Source organism: Protopterus annectens, chromosome 6.part0, assembly GCF_019279795.1.
Source record: "Protopterus annectens isolate FY-2018-M chromosome 6.part0, PAN1.0, whole genome shotgun sequence".
Taxonomy (NCBI): Eukaryota; Metazoa; Chordata; order Ceratodontiformes; family Protopteridae; genus Protopterus; species Protopterus annectens.
The window spans coordinates 149,435,713-149,455,215 of record NC_056737.1 but is presented as its reverse complement, the minus strand read 5'-3'; the positions used below and the strand labels follow the sequence as shown (position 1 = coordinate 149,455,215).

Genomic DNA, 19,503 nt, shown 5'->3' with positions numbered 1-19,503 from the left:
ACTACAGCATTATGCAGTTACAGGATGCACCATGGAGATTACTGGGATACACTGTACCCAAAGGTGTATTTCACAGTGAATAACACCAGCAGCCTTGCCAAAGTAGGACATCTGAATTGTAGTGAGCGTGACTAGCCTAAAAGCATTGCTCCCTACACAGACAGAGACACCAAACACAGTTGCCATGTATGGGATTAGAACTCCTACGTAACTAGTTTATCACACTACAGCAGTACGCAGTTATAGGACGCACCACGGAGATTACATGTCTACACCTTTCCCAAAGGTGTATTTCACAGTGAATGACATCAGCAGCCTTGTCAATGTAGGGCATCTGAATTGTAGTGAATGTGACTAGCCTAAAAAGCATTGCTCACTACACAGACACACATGTTTGCCATGTCTGGGATTAGAACTCCTACTCACACACACACACACAGTTGCCATGTCTGGGATTAGAACTCCTACCTAACTAGTTTATCATACTACAGTAGTACGCAGTTATAGGAAGCGCCATGGAGATTGCTGGGCTACACCTTTCCCAAAGGTGTATTTCATAGAGAATGACATCAGCAGCCTTGCCAAGGTAGGGCATTTGAATTGTAGTGAGCGTGACTAGCCTAAAAGGCATTGCTCCCTAGACAGTCAGAGACACACACAATTGCCATGTCTGGGACTAGAAGTCCTACCTAACTAGTTTATCACACTACAGCATTATGCAGTTTTAGGACATGTCACAGAGATTACTAGGCTACTCCATTCCCAAAGGTGTATTTCAAAGTGGATGACATCAGCAGGCTTCTCATAGTAGGGCTATAAGGAGGGCAGTGTGTGTGCATGGGCCATAACCCATTCATCTAGAGTTTGACACACCACATGCGGGCACATGCAGGGTTATATTCTGCAGGTACATATATACAACTGCTATATACTACTGCTTGTACAGTCATGTTGCACAGCTAGCACTTGCATCACATAGTCTGTAATGCTGATGGATACCGGTGGCTAATGTCTACAGTGAGTGACATTTACACAAAATTGTGGTTTTAGCCATTTGGCTGTGTGCTGGGTGGGACAGGCCTCAAGATGGATGGCTCTTTGTCACAGTTACTCTCTTCCACACATCTATGTATGTCTACTTTTGGCTTATTATAGTGTGTTGTCCTTGGATATATGTCTATATTCCTATCCACTGTGTGTGCAAAGCATGACTGGTGCATACTGAGGGGTGTATGCACTAACATCTGCAACTGTCAGATATGTATGGTCCACTGTTGTTTGCAGACATGGGCTTCATTTGTTTAAGTGTGTGAGCATGCCCGGTATGACCTGTCACTATGTTATTGTCTGACATTGCCTTAATTTCTCTAAGTGTGTCAGCATGCCCAGTATGCCCTTCTGTACTGAATGTGTGGATCCATTCCAGGTAGTTTGTACTCCAGTGCAGACCTTTGTGTTGTACACCTACAGGTAGCAAACTGTTTTTGCAGATTATCCGTAGATCATTTGGCAATATGGGAACAAACTATGCAGGGGACAGTGTGTACTGTAGGTGATTGTGTCTGTGCTGCTTCTGCTACATGACACTGGTGTTAGCAGAGATATTCAGACATGTGTACTGTTATACACTGTGATGTTTTATGTCCTCATATACTGTCAGGTGGACATTCTTGCTCACAGTGATGTCCTGGGGGACAAGGGTGACTGCAGCTCTGTCCGGTATTGTGGGCAGATGCCTACATATTCATGGTAAGTTATACCATTCTGGAGGGGGAGCTGCAGACACTTGCTGCTGTATCTGTGTATCCGGTTCAGCACCTTGGTACAGTGCTGGCAGAGGATCCCATATTTGTACATCCATCGACATGACAGTATGGCTTTATCTTGCTGTGGCAATACCTCACAGCTGTACAGATTCACACAGGTTACCCAGAGGCAGGGGCCATGAGTCAGGACATTACCCCTATTGTGGTGTACGGGCAGGTATGTAACCACCCATTTATGTGTTTGCAGCCAGGGATAGTGTGTGCACACAGCTGTGTCGGACCCTGCACATTCCATGCTCCCACCTCCCCTCTATTATTCTTTCCTCTTCCATACATTATGCATACATTCTCTGATACTTTCCCTAAGGTTATCACCTCATCACAGCTGTGATTTGGTGTTGGTCCACAGTTCATGCAGTGGGACATGGTGGACATGTTACTGTGGTTTGTCCACATGGCCTTGCATATGGCTTATGTGGAGTGTGTTATGTTATTTGGGTGTCCATGACATAACATGCATTGGCAGTACGTGTGAGACACAGGCCTTTGGCAGAGGCCTGTAGGCCATTTGATGTTGATGCAGGCCAGTTGTGGCAGGCCATTGCATTCTGTCAGTCCTACAGTCTCAGACCTCCATACAGTATATTCCCCTGGGGGTGACAGGGTAGGTGAGCTAGGTGCTCATGCCAATACTTTCTATAAGTCTTGATCAGGTGGTGTGGATGCAGGCAGGGTGCTACCTACTGCTAGGGACACACTTGCATGGGATACCTGCACTGCATGCCACATTCTTTCGCTATTGCCATATACAGGTGGAGTCATATTGTACCCATTCCCAACAGCAGAGATACAACCAGAGAGGTACCTGTGGGTGGTGTTTGGGTGAGATGGGTGCATGTGTGCTATGGACACAACTTGCATCTGACCCACAAATATGCATGGGGCATTCCAGTTATGCTGGCATGTGCAAGTACATCAGCTGTTTCCCAATACATCAGTCCTACCACCTTTGTGATCTGCAAGTGTTTGGGCAGACGACACCGGTATTCCCTAGTACAGGCCCAGATAATGTGATGCATACCTGTATGTACAATTCCAAGGGTGTGTCCATTTCACAGTTACACATTATATACTGTATGTCTGGAGTACTTTCCCCTGTGTACTGCTTGTATATCTAGCCCAACAGCCATGCCATGTCAGTCTTTCAGATGGTGACACATATTACCACCATACATTTACAATGGCTTACTGCTAGCATGTGTTATACTGGTGGGAGTTGTCTTTGGCACTGCAGTTGTGAGGACTTGGCCCTGTCATCAGCAGTAGTGGGCAATGGCCACCAGGTCATACCTCAACATGCATACATACTGATCACTCTCACACAATATGAAACACACACCGACCTAACACACACATACCTGCATATTGTGCAAATGCTACAATCTATCCTGCTACCTTGGCCACCTCTGGGCATCTGTGCTCCACTGGTATTATACCTACACATACATGTTACTACATTTCTACATAGGATTGGGGGGGGCACCTGACTGTTACTACATGTCTACATAGGATATGGGGGGCACACCTGACTGTTTCTACATTGCTACACAGGATTGTGGGGGGCACAACTGACTGTTACTATATTTCTACTTAGGATTGGGGAGGCACACCTGTCTGTTACAATGTGTGTACTTTGGATTGGGGGGAGACACACAAGACTGGTACTACATTTCTACAGAGGATTGGGGGGCACACCTGACTGTTACTACATGTCTAAGTAGTGTTGGGGAGGCACACCTGACTGTTACTACATGTCTACAGGGGATTGGGATGCACACCTGACTGTTACTACATTTCTACATAGGATTGTGGGGGGCACACCTGACTGTTACTCCTGTCTACATAGGATATGGGGGGAGCACACCTGGCTGTTTCTACATTGCTACACAGGATTGGGGGGTGGGCACACCTGACACTTGTATACATTTGCTATGACTGTACTGGCATGTCAGGTACTCCATTTCATTATGTTTTCTAACCTATCATGTTGACTAGAATCATGTCAGTGTACTACAGGTCTTACGTTTCATTGACCTACATATTAATGTCTGACTTCCTACCCTTCAGAACTAACATCCCACTGCCTGACCTGATGTAGTCTGTCTGTGTAGGCCTGGGGGGTGGGGGGGGTTACCCATAGACATCATTCAGTGGCCTTAGCACGGTCTTTGTTTGTGTTTGTCTACACCTGTCCTGCTGGCTGAGACTGTTGTTGGGTATGTGAACTTCGCTGATTGGCATTTGTGTGTCATATGGACACACATGTGGCCCAGCACATTTCCTGCAGTGGGTTTTGTTATAATGTGTAGTACTGGCTACTGTGGTAACACCTGTATTTGTTACAGATCTCATGCCGCCACTATAGATGTCTACTATCTGCTGCCATCACATTCAGCCACCCAATTCCCTTGCATGCTCACATCCATACCATAGATACAGGTAAAAACACATACTACTACATTTGGCGATTGGTAAGTTGAGTGACTTACCTTGTGGGTGTGCCAGTATTGAGGGTTGCGCTGAAGGGCTGCCTCTGTTGGATGCACATTGTAAAATCCCTACAGATGGTTGAGCACAGGTAGCACCATGTTTGTCTTCCCATTTACTGTATGTGCGAGTCAGAGAGAGGTGGCATTCCCTGAGTCCCTTCTGTGTCAGTGTATGTGCTATGTGTTGCCTCTTTGCCAAGTCCAGGGCATACTGGGCATGTCTCCTTCTGCCTACTTTGGTAAACTCAGGTTGTTCCTCTTCCGAGTCCCTCTCTGCCTGTGCAGGCCTTGGCAATGGTGGGGGGCTGTGTGGCCCTGTCCCGTGCTGTTCCTGCTGCAGTTGTTTCTGCAGAATCATACTGTGTAGCATGGCACATATGATGACAATTTGGGTGCATGTAGCTGGTGAGTACTGCAAGGCTCCACTGGATGTGTCCAGGCACCGAAACCATGACTTGAGCATCCCAAACGTGTTCTATTATAATTCTGGTCTGTGCATGTGCCTCATTATGAAGTTCTTGTTCGGGTGTGTGTGCATTTCTGATGGGTGTCATCAGCCACAGCTCCAGTACATAACCAGCATCCTCCACTAGGTGCCCGTAAGGGATGTCCCCATTGGCAAATCTCTCCTAGAGCTGTATCAGATGCAAGATGTGGGAATCATGATAGCTTCCAGGGCAGCCAGCACATGCATTCATTATTATGCCCTGGGCATCACACACAACCTGGAAGTTGATGGAGCGGAAGCCCTTGTGGTTGATGTAGACCCTACCCCGCTCACTGGGTGGTGCTTTGATGCATATGTATGTGCAGTCTGTAGCACTCACTACCTCAGGGTATTCTGCTATTTGGTGGAACAGATGCATATTGCTGGCCAATGCCTCACGGGTGTTGGGGAAATATACGTGCTCACTGGCATGTGCTGACATGCATCTAGGAACTGGTGGAGTACCCTGGATGCTTATGCCTGTGAGATCCCCATCATATCCTCAGTTGGCCTTTGGAAGGTACCTGTAGCTAGTATTCTTAGGCCTACACATACCTTGGTATCCACTGGGATGGGTTCCCCACTGTTAGTTATGTGTGTCAGGTGTGGCCGGCGCAGTTCAACAATTTGCTGTAGGAGGTCCCTGTCCATCCTATAGTGCTCCACTATCTCCAGCTCATGTAGCCCCTGGTAGGTTACCCTGGGTCTGTACACTCTTCTCCATCTCCTCACTGTGGGTTGGTCGACAGCATTCACATCCTCACCACCCTCATCCTCTTCCACATGTTGTTGTATGATAGCTATTGCAGCCGCTATCATTTTGTTGTTTTGTTTGTTAAAAGTTCCCCACTTATATACCACATCGGTGTAGAGTATGTGGGAGAAAATAGAGGGAAATGTGTTTGCATAGTTTATAGTAGTGTTCTGGGCTGGGCTGGTCTGCTGCCTGTGTAATTGGCTGATTCTGATACATTTCACTTGAAAGCTATGCTAGTTCTCCTAGATTACCTTCCTATTGCTGTTTTCCCTTCCCATTGCCTTCCTGTTTAAGCCCCCGGGGGGGGGGGGCACCACACAAACACAGTGCTCAAATGTGCACAGAGCTGCTATTTCCTGGTTTCTTTTTTTTCCCCTTTAAAACCCGGTGCATGGCACGCCCACGTGCTGAGACAAGTAAAGAGTGCTAAGCAGTCTCAGACACACTCCCTTGCTTAGCTCTGCTAAGCTAAGGGCAAACCCGAGCCACAGGGCTCCAATCCACTTACAGCATTCCTGACACACACTCCTATGATGTCAGCTAACTCCTAGGCTTGCACCAAGCTATTCCTGCTCTTACACTGTTGGGTGCTGACTAGCATGCAGGGGAAATCTGGGATTCAGTAGCATTCCCCTCATTTGCATAGGACTGCCTGCTGATGCATATTTACATGTTCCACACTGAGCCTTCCCCCTTAGCAACCACTATTCACTGGCCATGTTGTCTTCTAACTGCCATTGAGTATAATGGCAAAATAGTGATTTTGGTTAGAATGCTTATTTTATAGTTTTTTTTCCACCCGATCCCGTTTGCCCGCTGCTGCCCTACGCTTAAATAGCTGAGATCGGCTAAAAAAAAATAAAAGTTGATTTTTTTATTTTTGAAATTGTTTTCCATGCTAATGGCCTTATAATTGGCCATTGGCATGCTTTCTACATGATATCCACATTTTATTTGGAGGTGTCATGGCTCTGTTTTGTAGTTTGCAGAAATGTACTCCGTTACTGGCGGTGCACATTTCTGCAGATTACACTAGTCCTGCACAGCCGGTTTCCAGCTTCCTGGATCACAAATTCACCTCATTTGCATGGATTTCTCCTTTAAATGGGGTAATTTGCATACAGGGCCTGAGTCCGTGCAGGACTAATGCAGGGGCGCTCGTGCACGTCCCTACAGCTTATTCCTCTATCGCATGGCAGACATATTGCCTGAGGGAGCTCCTGCACTAGTCCTGCATGCCGTGCAGGGCTTGCAGAATCCGAGGGATTGTATATTTAATGACTTGATCAGAGTCACAGAATCTATGCAGTTAATGAAGGCATGGAAGGTTTTTGACTTTGAATGTACTGAATATTTTACATTAAAAGTGAGATTTTTGATATAGTGCTACAGCATTTAGGTGTTTGATGCTTTCACTGTTCTTTACATTTTTATATTTCTTTGGCATCACCATGTACAAGGTGGGGCTGACATTGTGCTACTACCATTCAGACCATGTCTATAACGCCTTTAAGGCATTCACTATGATTGTATGTCTGCTGCTTGTTACTCCCCTGACCTTGGTAAAAATCTCTAAAGAGACTGATCTAGTTTTCCATCTTAATGTGTGAGGTCAAAGAAAACTATATTAAACTTTACTGGTCACTTCTGCAAGCAGGCTGTAGCTGGACACCAGTGCACATGTCCTCAGCTGCCTCTCACTCTTCCTCTCAGCTTCCTTTGTTCAAGATCATAGGATCATAAGAGATTACTAGGCTATTGACCTGGAGATCATTTCAAGCCTAGCTGTTTCATCCCAATGTTATACCATAGAAATGTTAGTTAATATCCAAGACTGCATTTGGTAATGGCTGCCCATGTCCATGAGGGTGTTAGGCAATATTCCCAGTAAGAATTTATGGTGCCTCATCCACTCATCCAGGTTCCTTTTGAACAGCGCATAGAGGTGCCCCGTTTCACATGAATAGGTAGCCTACTCCAAAGATGCAGCAGTCACTGGGAGATAAATCAGGCCATATTTAAGTCCCTAAAATGGGTTGCCTAGTCCCATTTGATTTATGGATATGGAGCAAGTTCATTAGGTTTGGGTCTGAGATTGCTCTGTGAGCTATGCATAAGTCTTTCCTAAGAAGTCAATACGATACAGAGTATAGTGACAGGGACTTTAGATTGTCTGTGTATGGCATGTGCTGGAGTCCCTTGATCCTCTTAGTTAGAAACCTCTAAGGTGTCTCCATTTGCTGCAGGTGCTTATTACAGTACATGCTGAACAGGGCATTATACTCAATTATGGGCCGGATTAGTGCCGAGTATAGAGGGGTTGCTCTTGAGGTGATGCCTTTATTAATTAAGTTGTGCTACATAGGAAGCCTTCTTTACTACAGTAGACACATGGTGGTCAAAGTTAAGGTCGTAGTCAACTTGTGATCCCAAGTCCCTTACCACTTTGTGGGTACTTAGGGATAGTACAAAGGGACATTGTTTGTGCTGAAGGGAATGATGATGCATTTCTTTGCATTCAGTTTAAAAGTATGACTAAGACACCAGTCGATGGTTTGCATAAGGACCTCCTGGAGTATACTGACATAATTTGGGGATTCAATAATTGCATCCAGTTTGCAGACATCTCCCAACTTGGTCAGCCACAACCCCTTAGTTTTGATCTGAACATCTGAGAAGCATTTACTAAAGAGTAGTGGGCCCAGCACTGACCTTTTTAGCACCCTATTGGTAACAGGCTAGCTGGCTGATGTGGAGTCACCCACTTTCATAGTGTGTGTCTGGTTTGTAAGTCAGTTGGCAACCCATCTTACAACAAAGGGGTTTACATTCAGTTTGCTAAGTTTATCAGTAATGCCTGAGTGTGGGATTGTGTTGAAAGCCTTTACCAAGTTGAGGTATGCTGTGTGCACATATTTGCCCTTGTCAATGGCCCTGGTTACATTTTCAAAAAAATACACCAGATTTAACAGGCAGGATCTGCCCTTGATGAAGCCACATTTTGTAGGATCCAGGGTTTGGAGGTCACCTATGTCTTTATTTATGAGGTCCATAATGATACGTTCCATGGCCTTACAGATGAGGCTAGTCAGGTTTATGGGTCTGTAATTCTCTGGGTCCACCTTTGTGGAGGGGAATAACTATTGCTGTTCTCCATTCCATAGGAACAAAGCCTGTGATTAGACTATGATTGAAAAATGTACTTAATAGTTTCATAGTTTCATAGTTTAGTACTAGGCTATCTGCCCTGAGGCATTTGCAAGCCTAGCCCTAGAGATGTGGCTTTCACCACCCCATGTAGTGGTACTAAGGTGTATAGAATAAATTTAGAATACTGTGCCTTTGTCTAGTAGTGACACATTGAAGACCCCCTTACTTATTAAAATTAGTTTACTGTGCCTCTGCTAAGTAGCGATACAGGGGTGACCCCCATGGTAAACCTACGATCTCCCATCCACTCGTCAAGATTTCTCTTGAAGAGAGTCAGTGAGGGGCTCTGCCTAACATGGACTGGGATTTTGTTCCAGAGTATGGGAAGCCTCTGAGTTATGAATCTGTCCCTCCAGCATGTTCTATTCATGTTTGTACTGAGGTTTAAATCTTTGGCACTCATGGTTCTTATGGATTTTGATTTTTTGAGGTGGAGCATGTCCATCAATTCCTGGTTGGACATGGCCTTGTATGTCGGGCACAGATCACCTCTGAGCAGGCGGTATGCTACTGAATAGAGCTGGAGTTTCTTTAGCCTGGCAGCATATGACATATGTTGGAAACCCTTGATCCTCTTGGTGAGGTACTTCTGGGGTCTCTCCAGCTGTTGTAAGTGCCGGGTGAGGTACATACCAAATGGGGCATTGTACTCAATCATGGGCTTGATAAGGGAGGAGTACAGGGGCACGATGACCTCCTTTGATCTGGATGTGAACCCCTTCATGATAAGGTGGGCAAGGTAAAAAGTCTTTCTAACCACTTTGGCAACGTGGGTGTCAAATGAGAGGTCACTATCAACTTGGGTCCCCAGGTCTCTGATTACTTTTTCGGTACTCAGTGGGTTACTGTCTATGTGATAATTTGTGGGTATTTTGTTTTTCCCAAAGGGGATGACTATACATTTCTTGGCATTCAGTTTAAGGCCGTGATTCCGGCACCAGTTGTCCATTTCGGTGAGGCCTTTCTGTAGGATGTATGTGTCAGCTAGTGTATAGACTATGGCGCCTAGTTTGCAGTCATCTGCGAACTTTGTCAGCCACAACTCTCCCATGTTTGCTTTCACATCTGAGAAGTAAATGCAGAACAAGAGGGGTCCCAGGACAGAGCCCTGTGGGCACCACTTGTGACTGGCTTTGAGTCTGACATGGCTCCCGCAATCTTGACTTTATGGGTTCTGTTCTTTAGCCAGTTTGCAACCCATCTTGTGACATATGGATTTACTTTTAAGCTGTTTAGCTTTTCTATGATCCCCGAGTGGGGTATTGTGTCGAAGGCTTTAGCCAAGTCCAGGTAGGCTGTATGGACTGCCTTGCCCTCATCAATGGCTCTAGTGACTGTTTCAAAAAAGTCAACCAGGTTCAAAAGGCAGGATCTGCCTTTTACAAAGCCGAACTGGGTGGGATCAAGTGTCTGTAGGTCCCTGTCATTGTTTATGAGTTCCATAATAATTCTTTCCATAGCTTTGCAAACCAGGCTGGTCAAGCTTATGGGGCGGTAGTTCCCAGGGTCTGTAGTGGAGCCTCCCTTGTGGAGTGGTACCACTGTTGCTGTACGCCAGTGTTCAGGTACATATGCTGTAGTAAGGCTAAGGTTAAATAACATTTTTATATGCGGGTTTAGCTCCTCTTGGAGTTCACGTATCACGCAGCTGGGGATACCATCAGGTCCCATAGATGCTGTGTTTTTTGCTTTGTTGAGGGCAGTTCTCACCTGGACATCAGAGATGACAGGGAGGTTACATTCAGCTGGGATGAGTATTTCTTCTTTTGGAGGTGAGGGAGGGGAGAAATTTGCACTGAACCTGTCTGCCAGAATGTTGGCAATATCTGTGGGTTCGGTAAATTTTTTGTCGTTGTGTACTAACTCTGAGCATATCTGAGTGTTTCTGCCTAGGTTTCTAACATAACTGAAGAATGCCTTGTGGTTATCTTTAGTGTCCTTGGCGATTTTTCTCTCAAAGTTGGCCTTGGATATTTTTATAAGAGAATGCAGCTTTCTACTAGTGCTGATCAGAGATGCCTTCCCTTTATGGGATTTTGCTCTGTCTTGCAGTAGCTTCCTTCTTTTGTTATACAATTTGTTTATGACTGGTGTCCACCAGACAGGACGCTTTCCTTTGGTGGAGAGGATCTTGGTTTTATTTGGGATTGCACGATCCATGCATTCTTGGAGATGTCCGTAGAAAGCATTTGTGTAGGATTCAGCATTGTGGGATGTGGTTTCCATTGGCCCTGAGGGCTTAAATGATACCATCTCAGTCTTGAGAAGTGTAAAGTCGGCTTTTGAGAAGTTTCTCACTGTAGTCTTTTGTGCTGGGGGTGGAGGTGGTAAATGTATATCCAGGGTGATTAGTTTGTGGTCAGATCTCACCAGTGAGGGCAATACTTCCGGTGTGGAGCATTTTGTCCCCATGTTTGTGATGATCAGGTCTGGTATATTATCCCCCCTTGTGGGAGAGGTGACTAGCTGTTCCATTGCATTTGAGTTTATGAATTCCAGGAACCTTTGGCCTAGGGTGTTTGGGCTAGAATAGTGCACCCAGTCTATGTTAGGGTAGTTGAAGTCTCCCAATATGATGGTATTTGGTGAGACATTGATATCTTCCAATGTCTTCAGGAAGGCTGAGTGGGGTTCTTGAGATTGGGACAGTGGCCTGTAACATGCAACCAGTTGTATAGCAGTTTTGCCTATGGTTATCTGCACCTGGATGGTCTCCGATGCTTCATGAGTTGCCACTAACCTAGAGGTGTGGGTATCCTTGATGAATATGGACACTCCCCCTCCCTTTGTGGTTTGGCCCAGGTTTTGGGGCCGAAAAGCATGATATGAAGTAAAGCCTGGTAGTGCTGGAGTGCTCTCAGGAGCCTTGAACCAGGTCTCAGTTACAGCGCAGACATCAATGTTCTCCGTACTGAGGAGTGCTTCGAGAGCCTGCATCTTGAGATTTAGACTTCTGGCATTGAGCAGCATTACCCTTAATTTTTTTCCATTTTTGTTTTCTAAGGAGGTGGGTTCGTCTTTTGAGCCTTGCCTAAAAAAGGCACTATGGGGGTGGCAAGAGCCTTAGCCAATATCCAGAAGCCCAGTGGTGACAGGTGCAAGCGGTCCCTTGCGAAGCAGCGTGGCTTGCCCAGCATGTCATCCCAAACAGACAGACATTGGATCCCCCTAGAATGACACCAGTAATTGAGCCAATTATTAAACCATTAATAACGGTGAAGCTGGTTCATGTTTTAGCCTGTTTACAAGACTGCCTGGGATGCCATCTGGTCCCATTGTGGCTATGTTTTTTTCCTTGGACAATGCATTGATGACCTGTTCTTCAGATATGTGGGGTGGGGTTGCGAAGGTTTGTGACAGGTTTGGAGGGGATAGGAGGGGATAAGGGTGTGAAATTTTTGCTAAACCTATCCACTAGCAGGTTTTCTATCTCTATGGGGTCAGAGTGTGTGTGATACCATTGGTCACTAGTTCTCCACATGCTTGAGACCTGCCTTTTAGGCTATGTACATAGCTGTAAAAGGCCTTATGGTTATCCTTGGCTGTGCTTGCTAAGTTTTTCTCAGAGAAGCCCTTAAGGATTTGACAAGTTGTCTTATTTTCCTGTTCAGGCTCAGGATGGTGCTTTTCCATTTTTGGGGGTCTCTCCTTTATTTTCTTGTACAGCAGCATTTTGCGTTTATTGTAAAGTTTGCTGATGCTGGATGTCCACCTTGGCAGCTTGTTTATACTTGGGGCTCTGGCTTTGATTCTTGCTAGTACAGCCAAGTCTATACACTTTTGCTAGTGATTGTACAGAGCTGTAGTGTAAGCTTCAGTGTAGTTACTACTTCCAGCTGGGGGTGGAGCTTGGAATGCATTTATACCTTATCCTGGGAGGGTATAGTTTGCCTTGGTGAAGTTTTTTAGCCTGATTTTGGCCATTGTGAGTTCTGGTATTAGTGTCAGTTCGAAGGTGACTGATTTTTTGCCAGATTTAACTAATGAGGTTATGTGTGTTCCTCTTGTCAAGCTATGGACAATTTGTTCCAGGGCATTTGAGTTAACAAAGTCAAGGAACTTTTGCCCTGGTGAGTTATGGCTAGTGAAGGTTTCCCAGTTGATGGTGGAATAATTGAATTCCCCCATAACCAGTGTTTGGTAATATTTGGATTGTCTCTAGTTTGGTCAAGTAGGCTTCGTGTATGTCATGACCCAGTAAGGGGAATCTATAACTGGCTATGACTTGAATGGGAGTCTTACTCACCATAACCTGAATATGGAGTAACTCCGTGGTGTTGTCCAGTCTAACTAGAAGGGAGGTGAATTTACCTTTAAAATAGATAGAAACACTGCCTCCTTTGGTTCTCACACATTCATTTTGCAGTTTGAAGGTGTGGAAGCCATTGTAACCTTGCAAGGCTGGGGTACTCTCTGAGGCCTTGAACCAGATTTCTGTGACTGTACAGACATCTACATCTTCCAGTGATAGAAGTGCTTCCAGGGTGTGCAGTTTTTTTTTAAGCTCTTGGTGTTTAACATCATGACCGTTATTTTGTTATGATAGGCAAATTTCATGTTGGTAAGTTTGTTTTTGATATCATGCTTAAAAAAGGCACTATAGGGAAGCCAAGAGCCTTTAGCCTTTACCAGCAGATGAAAGCCTAGATGTGCCAGGTGCAAACCTTCTCTGGCAAAGCAGCAAGTTTTGTCGACCTTGGCTTCCCAGGCTGACAGGAATTGGATCCCCTTTGAATGATTCAAAAAACAAAGCCAATTGTTGAAACCAATCATTTTTGTTTACACTGTGGCATCATTCTAGGTGAGGATAGTATGCTGCTCAAGGCTAGGGACATACCTGCCTGGGACACATACTCAGAGAGCTCAACCATGTCTTTCTTCATATAGTCCAGCGAGGTACATCTCAGGTTATTCACATCAACATGAATTACTGTAATTTACATGAAAATAATATAGCAGGTTTTTGATCAATATGAATTTTTTAAACAATAACTAGTACAAAATTCTTAATGTCTGGAATTATTGAACAACTGTAATCTTCAGTGATTTAACAGAAAATCCAAAATTTTATGAGGAACAGTGCAAAAATATGAGTCAAAATAAGGGACATTCTTTGAAATTCTGGACAGTTGAAAGATAAGCCTCTCACCACCTTCCTTAAACTGCATCAGGTTAGTCTGGCAGTATCTATTAGCTGAAATTCGTTAGGAATCCTGTTTTGTTACAGGTGTTTTGTACACCTTATCTTCAGGACTTTTTATATATCTTTGTCCAATATTAAACGAAAGACACTCTTCTATTAAAACAAAGAGTCCAGCACCAGTAATTCCGGTAATCCTCTAATGTTAGATTGACACTGCAACAGGGAAGCCCAAGCAGAAGGCCCTTGAAAATGAAACAAGGCTAAAATGGTACAGTGTGGATAGAAAGAAAGCAGGAAAAATAAATAACCTCAACACCTAAAGCACCTCCCAGTATATGTAAATAAACACAATCAGCTCACAACAATGACTGTGGTGTTAGTAATATTATCACTACAATAAATAAATGCCCTAGTAACTTAGGCTAAAACAGAAGGCAGTATGAAAAAAATATAAAGTAAAAGAAATAAAAAGGCCCCCCAACACTGCAACAACAACAACATGGTTGTGATCACAGCCCCAGATTCAGCTCAAATGGTGGACCAGTTACATGTGGACTACAAGGCCAGCAGTCAACCCCAGTAGTCAGCCACTTTTACTTCCATCATGCCTTGCAGGTGGCCAATGTCAACATGTAGACAGCAACACAATACATAGATGCAGAATTCATGATACCCATTATAACCAGCAACACGATGACCAGAACACAAAGATATGACACTAATGAAGATTGCTAGTGTATTATAGCCTGCAGGCAAGATTAGCTGGTCTCAGCAAGAGAAGTTGTAGATGGGCACCTATATTAGCAAAAAAAAAGCAACATAATGTCAAAGCATACTGGAGTGTTAAATAATATATGAAAAAGTATTGTAATGATACCACTGTAAAACTGGCAGATACAAAACAGGAGGAATTAGCATGAGAGAGTGCCCATGATCACCTCGCCAGAGCCTGAGAATCCTGTTACCACCTATCCTCACACTCGTAAAAGAACACCCAGCAGCTGCAATGGAAGTGATCTTCAAGTGCAGCAGAGTCTCTCTAATGATTCAACACGTATGCATTCTACTCGACTACAAGAGATCCCAGGAATCATGCAGTCCTCCATTAAAAATGGTAATTATCCTCTATATGCATTTGTTGTAATGTCTGCTTATATGACGTCATTTTTAGAAAACACGCAAGCCACACCATTTAGCTGAGTGTGCAGTTAAACATGTCTTTGTCTGGTATCATTTATGATTTACAGCTTTAATGTTGGCCTTCCTAGTGTCTTACCTACTCAAGTTTAGAAACAGCTGTGACTTTTTATGGAACTTTGGCAAATTTTCCAGGATGCTGTTAAAATGAGTATGAATGTATTTTTTATTGTTTTCTTTACTGGAGATGCAGGCAGATTTTCTGTTACTGCCTAGAAGTTTTTACCAAATTGAACTAATTAATTTGACATTATGTAAAACCTTATAGAAAACAAACACTTAAATATGCCTGCTGAACTATTTGGCTCCTTGATTGTGCTCAAAAGGTAGTTAACCATACTATGTATAAATTATTCAATGCAGAAGCACACAACCCTTCAAAAGACTGTGCAACACACTTTTCAGTAAGCCTGGAGGTGTGGAATAGCAATTTAGTCTTCTAATTTTACTTTCCTTCATGAAAGGACAGATAACACTCACTTGCTAGAGTTACCCGAAGCCCCAAATGTAATAAAGTTTGCTGATGTTTTTTTTCTCTCTCATTTGTTTACTCATAAAAACAAAATTGCCACATATAGCTTTCAACTGACAACTGATAAAACAGTACCATTGTAATGTTAAATGGGTAATGTGTTACTTGCTAAACCTGTTAAAAAAAATCAATCAAAGCAATAAGTGTGGGTGGAGGGCAACCAGTTTAAGGCCAAATTTGATGAAATATTTCCTTACCTCAATCTTTTCCCAAATGTCTTTATAATTATCCTGATGCTGAATATCTTGTAACAACTGTTGAATAAATTCCGATTTACTCAAAGTAGGTTTGTCTTTGTCTACTGAACCAGATGGAAGATTGCCAAGTCTCTTTTGCAATTCTTGTTTTTGACATTTGGTAGCAAGCATGTCATGAATAGGAAGCTCCTCATCAGAAAGAAGATCGTTAGCTGTCCCTGATTCAACGCTATCATCGAGTGACGGGGCTATATCACTTGATGAGGTGGGAGAAGTGTTTCCTGATCTGCCAAATTTCTTTCGTATTTGAAACGAGTGATAGCTCTCACATTCTGAATTCATTTCGGAAAGCTCCCAATCATCGATGTCTTGAAATTGTCCTTCTGTAGATTTCTGGGGAAGTTCTTTTGTCAGATTTTCCAGTTTCAAGGCTAATATTTCCGTTTCTTTAAGGTGTGAAGGAAGTGCCAAATACTCGTCAGATCCATACCACACTTCCAAATGTCTTCCATTGCTGTGGACATGGCTTAGTGATGATCCTTGCGTTTTCCAGTTCTGTTTTGGAAGTGAAGAGGATATCAGAATACTGTGCCCATTTGGAGACAGACTACTTTGAAAGGTGGAATGGGATGCCTGCAACAGTGGCTTGCATACAGATACAGTGGATATGCTTTTTGCTTTATTATGTTGTATCGACATTGGACTGTAAGGGATATTATCAATGCCCTGCTCATCTAGTGATCTGTTTGAAGCTGCATGGGAAAGGCTTTGTTTTTTGTAGGTTGAAACATTTTCATTTTTACTGTTTTTTGCCTGACTTGGACTAAACATACCCCTAGAAGATGTACAGGATTCTGCTTCAGAGTGTTCATTTGGCTGCAGTCTGTGGTGCTTTTCATGTAAGTTATTGGAGATTCCTAGATTTAATATTCTCTTCAAAGAGGAACATCTGGTGAGACATTTAATATGCTTTTCATCCATTTTATTTAAGCACTCGTATGACTGGCTCACGGCAGGAGCATCTTTAGCGGAGTATGAAGAAGCCAAATCTAGCCAAAGTTTAGATCTATCAGGAAGCTCTAGCAATGAAGGAGTGCTTCTGCTTATTTCAGTCTTACATGGGAAGGAAGCCCACTTTGTTTTAAAGGAATTTGTTTCCATGTCATCTTTAGACAATTCTTCAAGGAATAAGCCTTTTTTGGGTAAAGAAGGCTGTGTTGGAGATTGTTCATTATAATTAGTGCAGTCTGTAAGTGGTCTTTTGGGTGTTGTGTTTTCAGTCTGATTTTGTTGTATATTATTTTTACTAAAATGATGCACTCGACTATTGCTAGAGTTCTTTTTTCCCAAGTTAAAACAATGTTCATTGTCAATGACTACATCATTGTTTGGAAGTGATATATTTTCACTAGACATTCCATTCCCTTTCGATTTCGCTGAAGGAAATACAAGGTGTTTAGTCACTTGGGATGATGTGTTAGTGCCCTGTCTTTCTTCCCGAGATGGAAGATCTATTTCAGGTACATCAAGTTTGTCCACCTTAGTAGCCACAGGATCATTTGCCACAGTAAGCAAATCTGCGTTTTCAACAGTCTCAAGAAGGTCTTTTCCCAAACCACTATCATTTGAGGTTTCAATTGACTTTCTCTTAACTTGACTGGATGTCATGATTTCAACCTGAGCAGGTAAGTCCTCACTTGGGCTATAGTCAGACAGTTCAAATGCAGTGATTCCACAGTCTAAAGAAAAGTAATCCTGGGAGCATTTGATAATCAGTTGTCCTGAGTCATCCACTTCAGTAAGGGCATCAAGCCGATCCTACAAATTGATGACAAAAGATTGTAAGTTTTGTAAATGTCAGATTTTAGTACACAATCTTTAAAATAAACATAATTATACAGCAGTGAAAAATGCATACTATATGACTTTATTATGCACTATATGAAAAGTCATTAGACTGAAAACATGAGAACAAATTGGAAGAATAAAGAAGTAATATACCATGCTCATTAGTACTGGAGGTAAGACATGTTCTGAAACAACAATGGAGTTCTTTGTGTGGTGTTATGGATGTAGGTTTTGGACCTGGCTACCTACACGACTAAATTAGAAACTAAGGCTGCAGCATTTATGCTTTCCTTCCCTGAAGTAAAGATTGGAACAGTGTAAATATGCAGCAGTTTCAAACAAGTAAAGAACATGTAACCATTGAACAAGATTAGAACTGTTTCCAAGACCAGGAGGACAAAAACACATCATTAAACATGCAATGCTACCCCTCATGCCAGCAGAAAACATAACAGCATTGTTCTATGTTTGACACTCTGATAATGTTGGTTGGTTTGCTGCTACATTGTAACCCCTCTGGTGTTAAATTTAGAAAAAAGTAAAAGAAAATATATCTGCAGTCATATATGTCAAGTTTCTGCTGTTATACATATACTCAGAGTACCTACCCTCCCCTACCTCCAGAAATCAGCCACCTTTTATGTATTCCTCTGATATCAGGCTGGGCAAAAAAATGAAAGAACAAATAAAAAAGTACCATATTTATTATTATCAGATGCATACAACAGCATGCCTCTTTACTCCTATTCTCCCATAATATGCTATTTTCTACACATCTGATGTTTTTAAGGAAGGTGAAAAAATAATGGTCATGGTAATGTATTCCAACTTGTTACTCCTTGTGACGATGTGCAGTACTGCCAGCTATGCCAGGTGAAGTAGGGCAATGGATGTGTAACATATACCAGCATAACTGGCTGGAATTTTGGAAAAAATTATATGTCATTTGTATATCAAACTGATTTGTACAGATGCTTGTGTTGAAAAATGTATTTGTAAAGCTGGCTGTTTGTGTTAAAAAATGTATCAACAGTGGGTCCTGACTATATTGTAACTGAGGAAATGTATATATGTTAACAGGGGATACTGGAAAAGAAGAGGTTAATCTCAGTCCAGCTAACTTTAAAAGATAGTAAGAAATTAAATTAGTTAATTTAGGCCATAACGATTGTATTTTACAGTTCTGACTGCAGCCAGAGATGAAATGTCTGTGCCAGAGAATGGATTATTAGCTCACGTAGGAAGAATGGAAGTGAGTTATGGTTTTATAGCTTTAAGATGCTATAACACATCTCAGCAAAGCTCTATCTGTGTGTATGGTAACACATATGTGTTAAATTTTGGTTCAGTTTCTAGCAATGAGGGTAGCATGAGAACCAGAAGTCATATGACCAGAAGTGTGTGATGTCATTATGTAAGCCAGCTGTGTAATGATATTTTAATACTAGATGAGACTGAAGTCTCAAAGCAGTGTTTTTTTGGAACTTGACACAGAATGATCTCTTACCCACTTCATCTTGCCGTGCTCTAGTACGTAAACCAGGGAATAGTAATTCTTTATACTGTTTTTTCTGTATCTGTGTGAATCTATTCATCTGTGTTATTTTAATATTTCCTGTGACTGAAACTCTGGTATTTCTTGTAAATAGATATTTAGTATTTGCACATTATTTTATTATTTATTATTAAATATAGTTAAACTTTTCATTGTGGCTGGTCCATTAGTGAATATCTTAAACTATAAGATGACTTATATATATTTAATTACACTGTAGCCACTCCTGAAAGCCTTACCGCATTGGTCAAACACTATCATT

At 42.7% G+C, this 19,503-nt stretch overlaps 1 protein-coding gene across 4 annotated transcripts in view; it reads right to left on the bottom strand.

Annotated features, from left to right (window-relative positions):
• Nucleotides 1-19,503, bottom strand: part of AKAP6 (A-kinase anchoring protein 6) — a 2,898,826-nt gene that overhangs the window by 1,941,516 nt on the left and 937,807 nt on the right. For all 4 annotated transcript variants that reach the window (XM_044073884.1, XM_044073885.1, XM_044073886.1 and 1 more), the window contains exon 5: nucleotides 15,839-17,656. In XM_044073884.1, coding sequence (XP_043929819.1) covers nucleotides 15,839-17,656 — 1,818 coding nt within the window. The remainder of the gene's footprint in view (nucleotides 1-15,838; nucleotides 17,657-19,503) is intronic.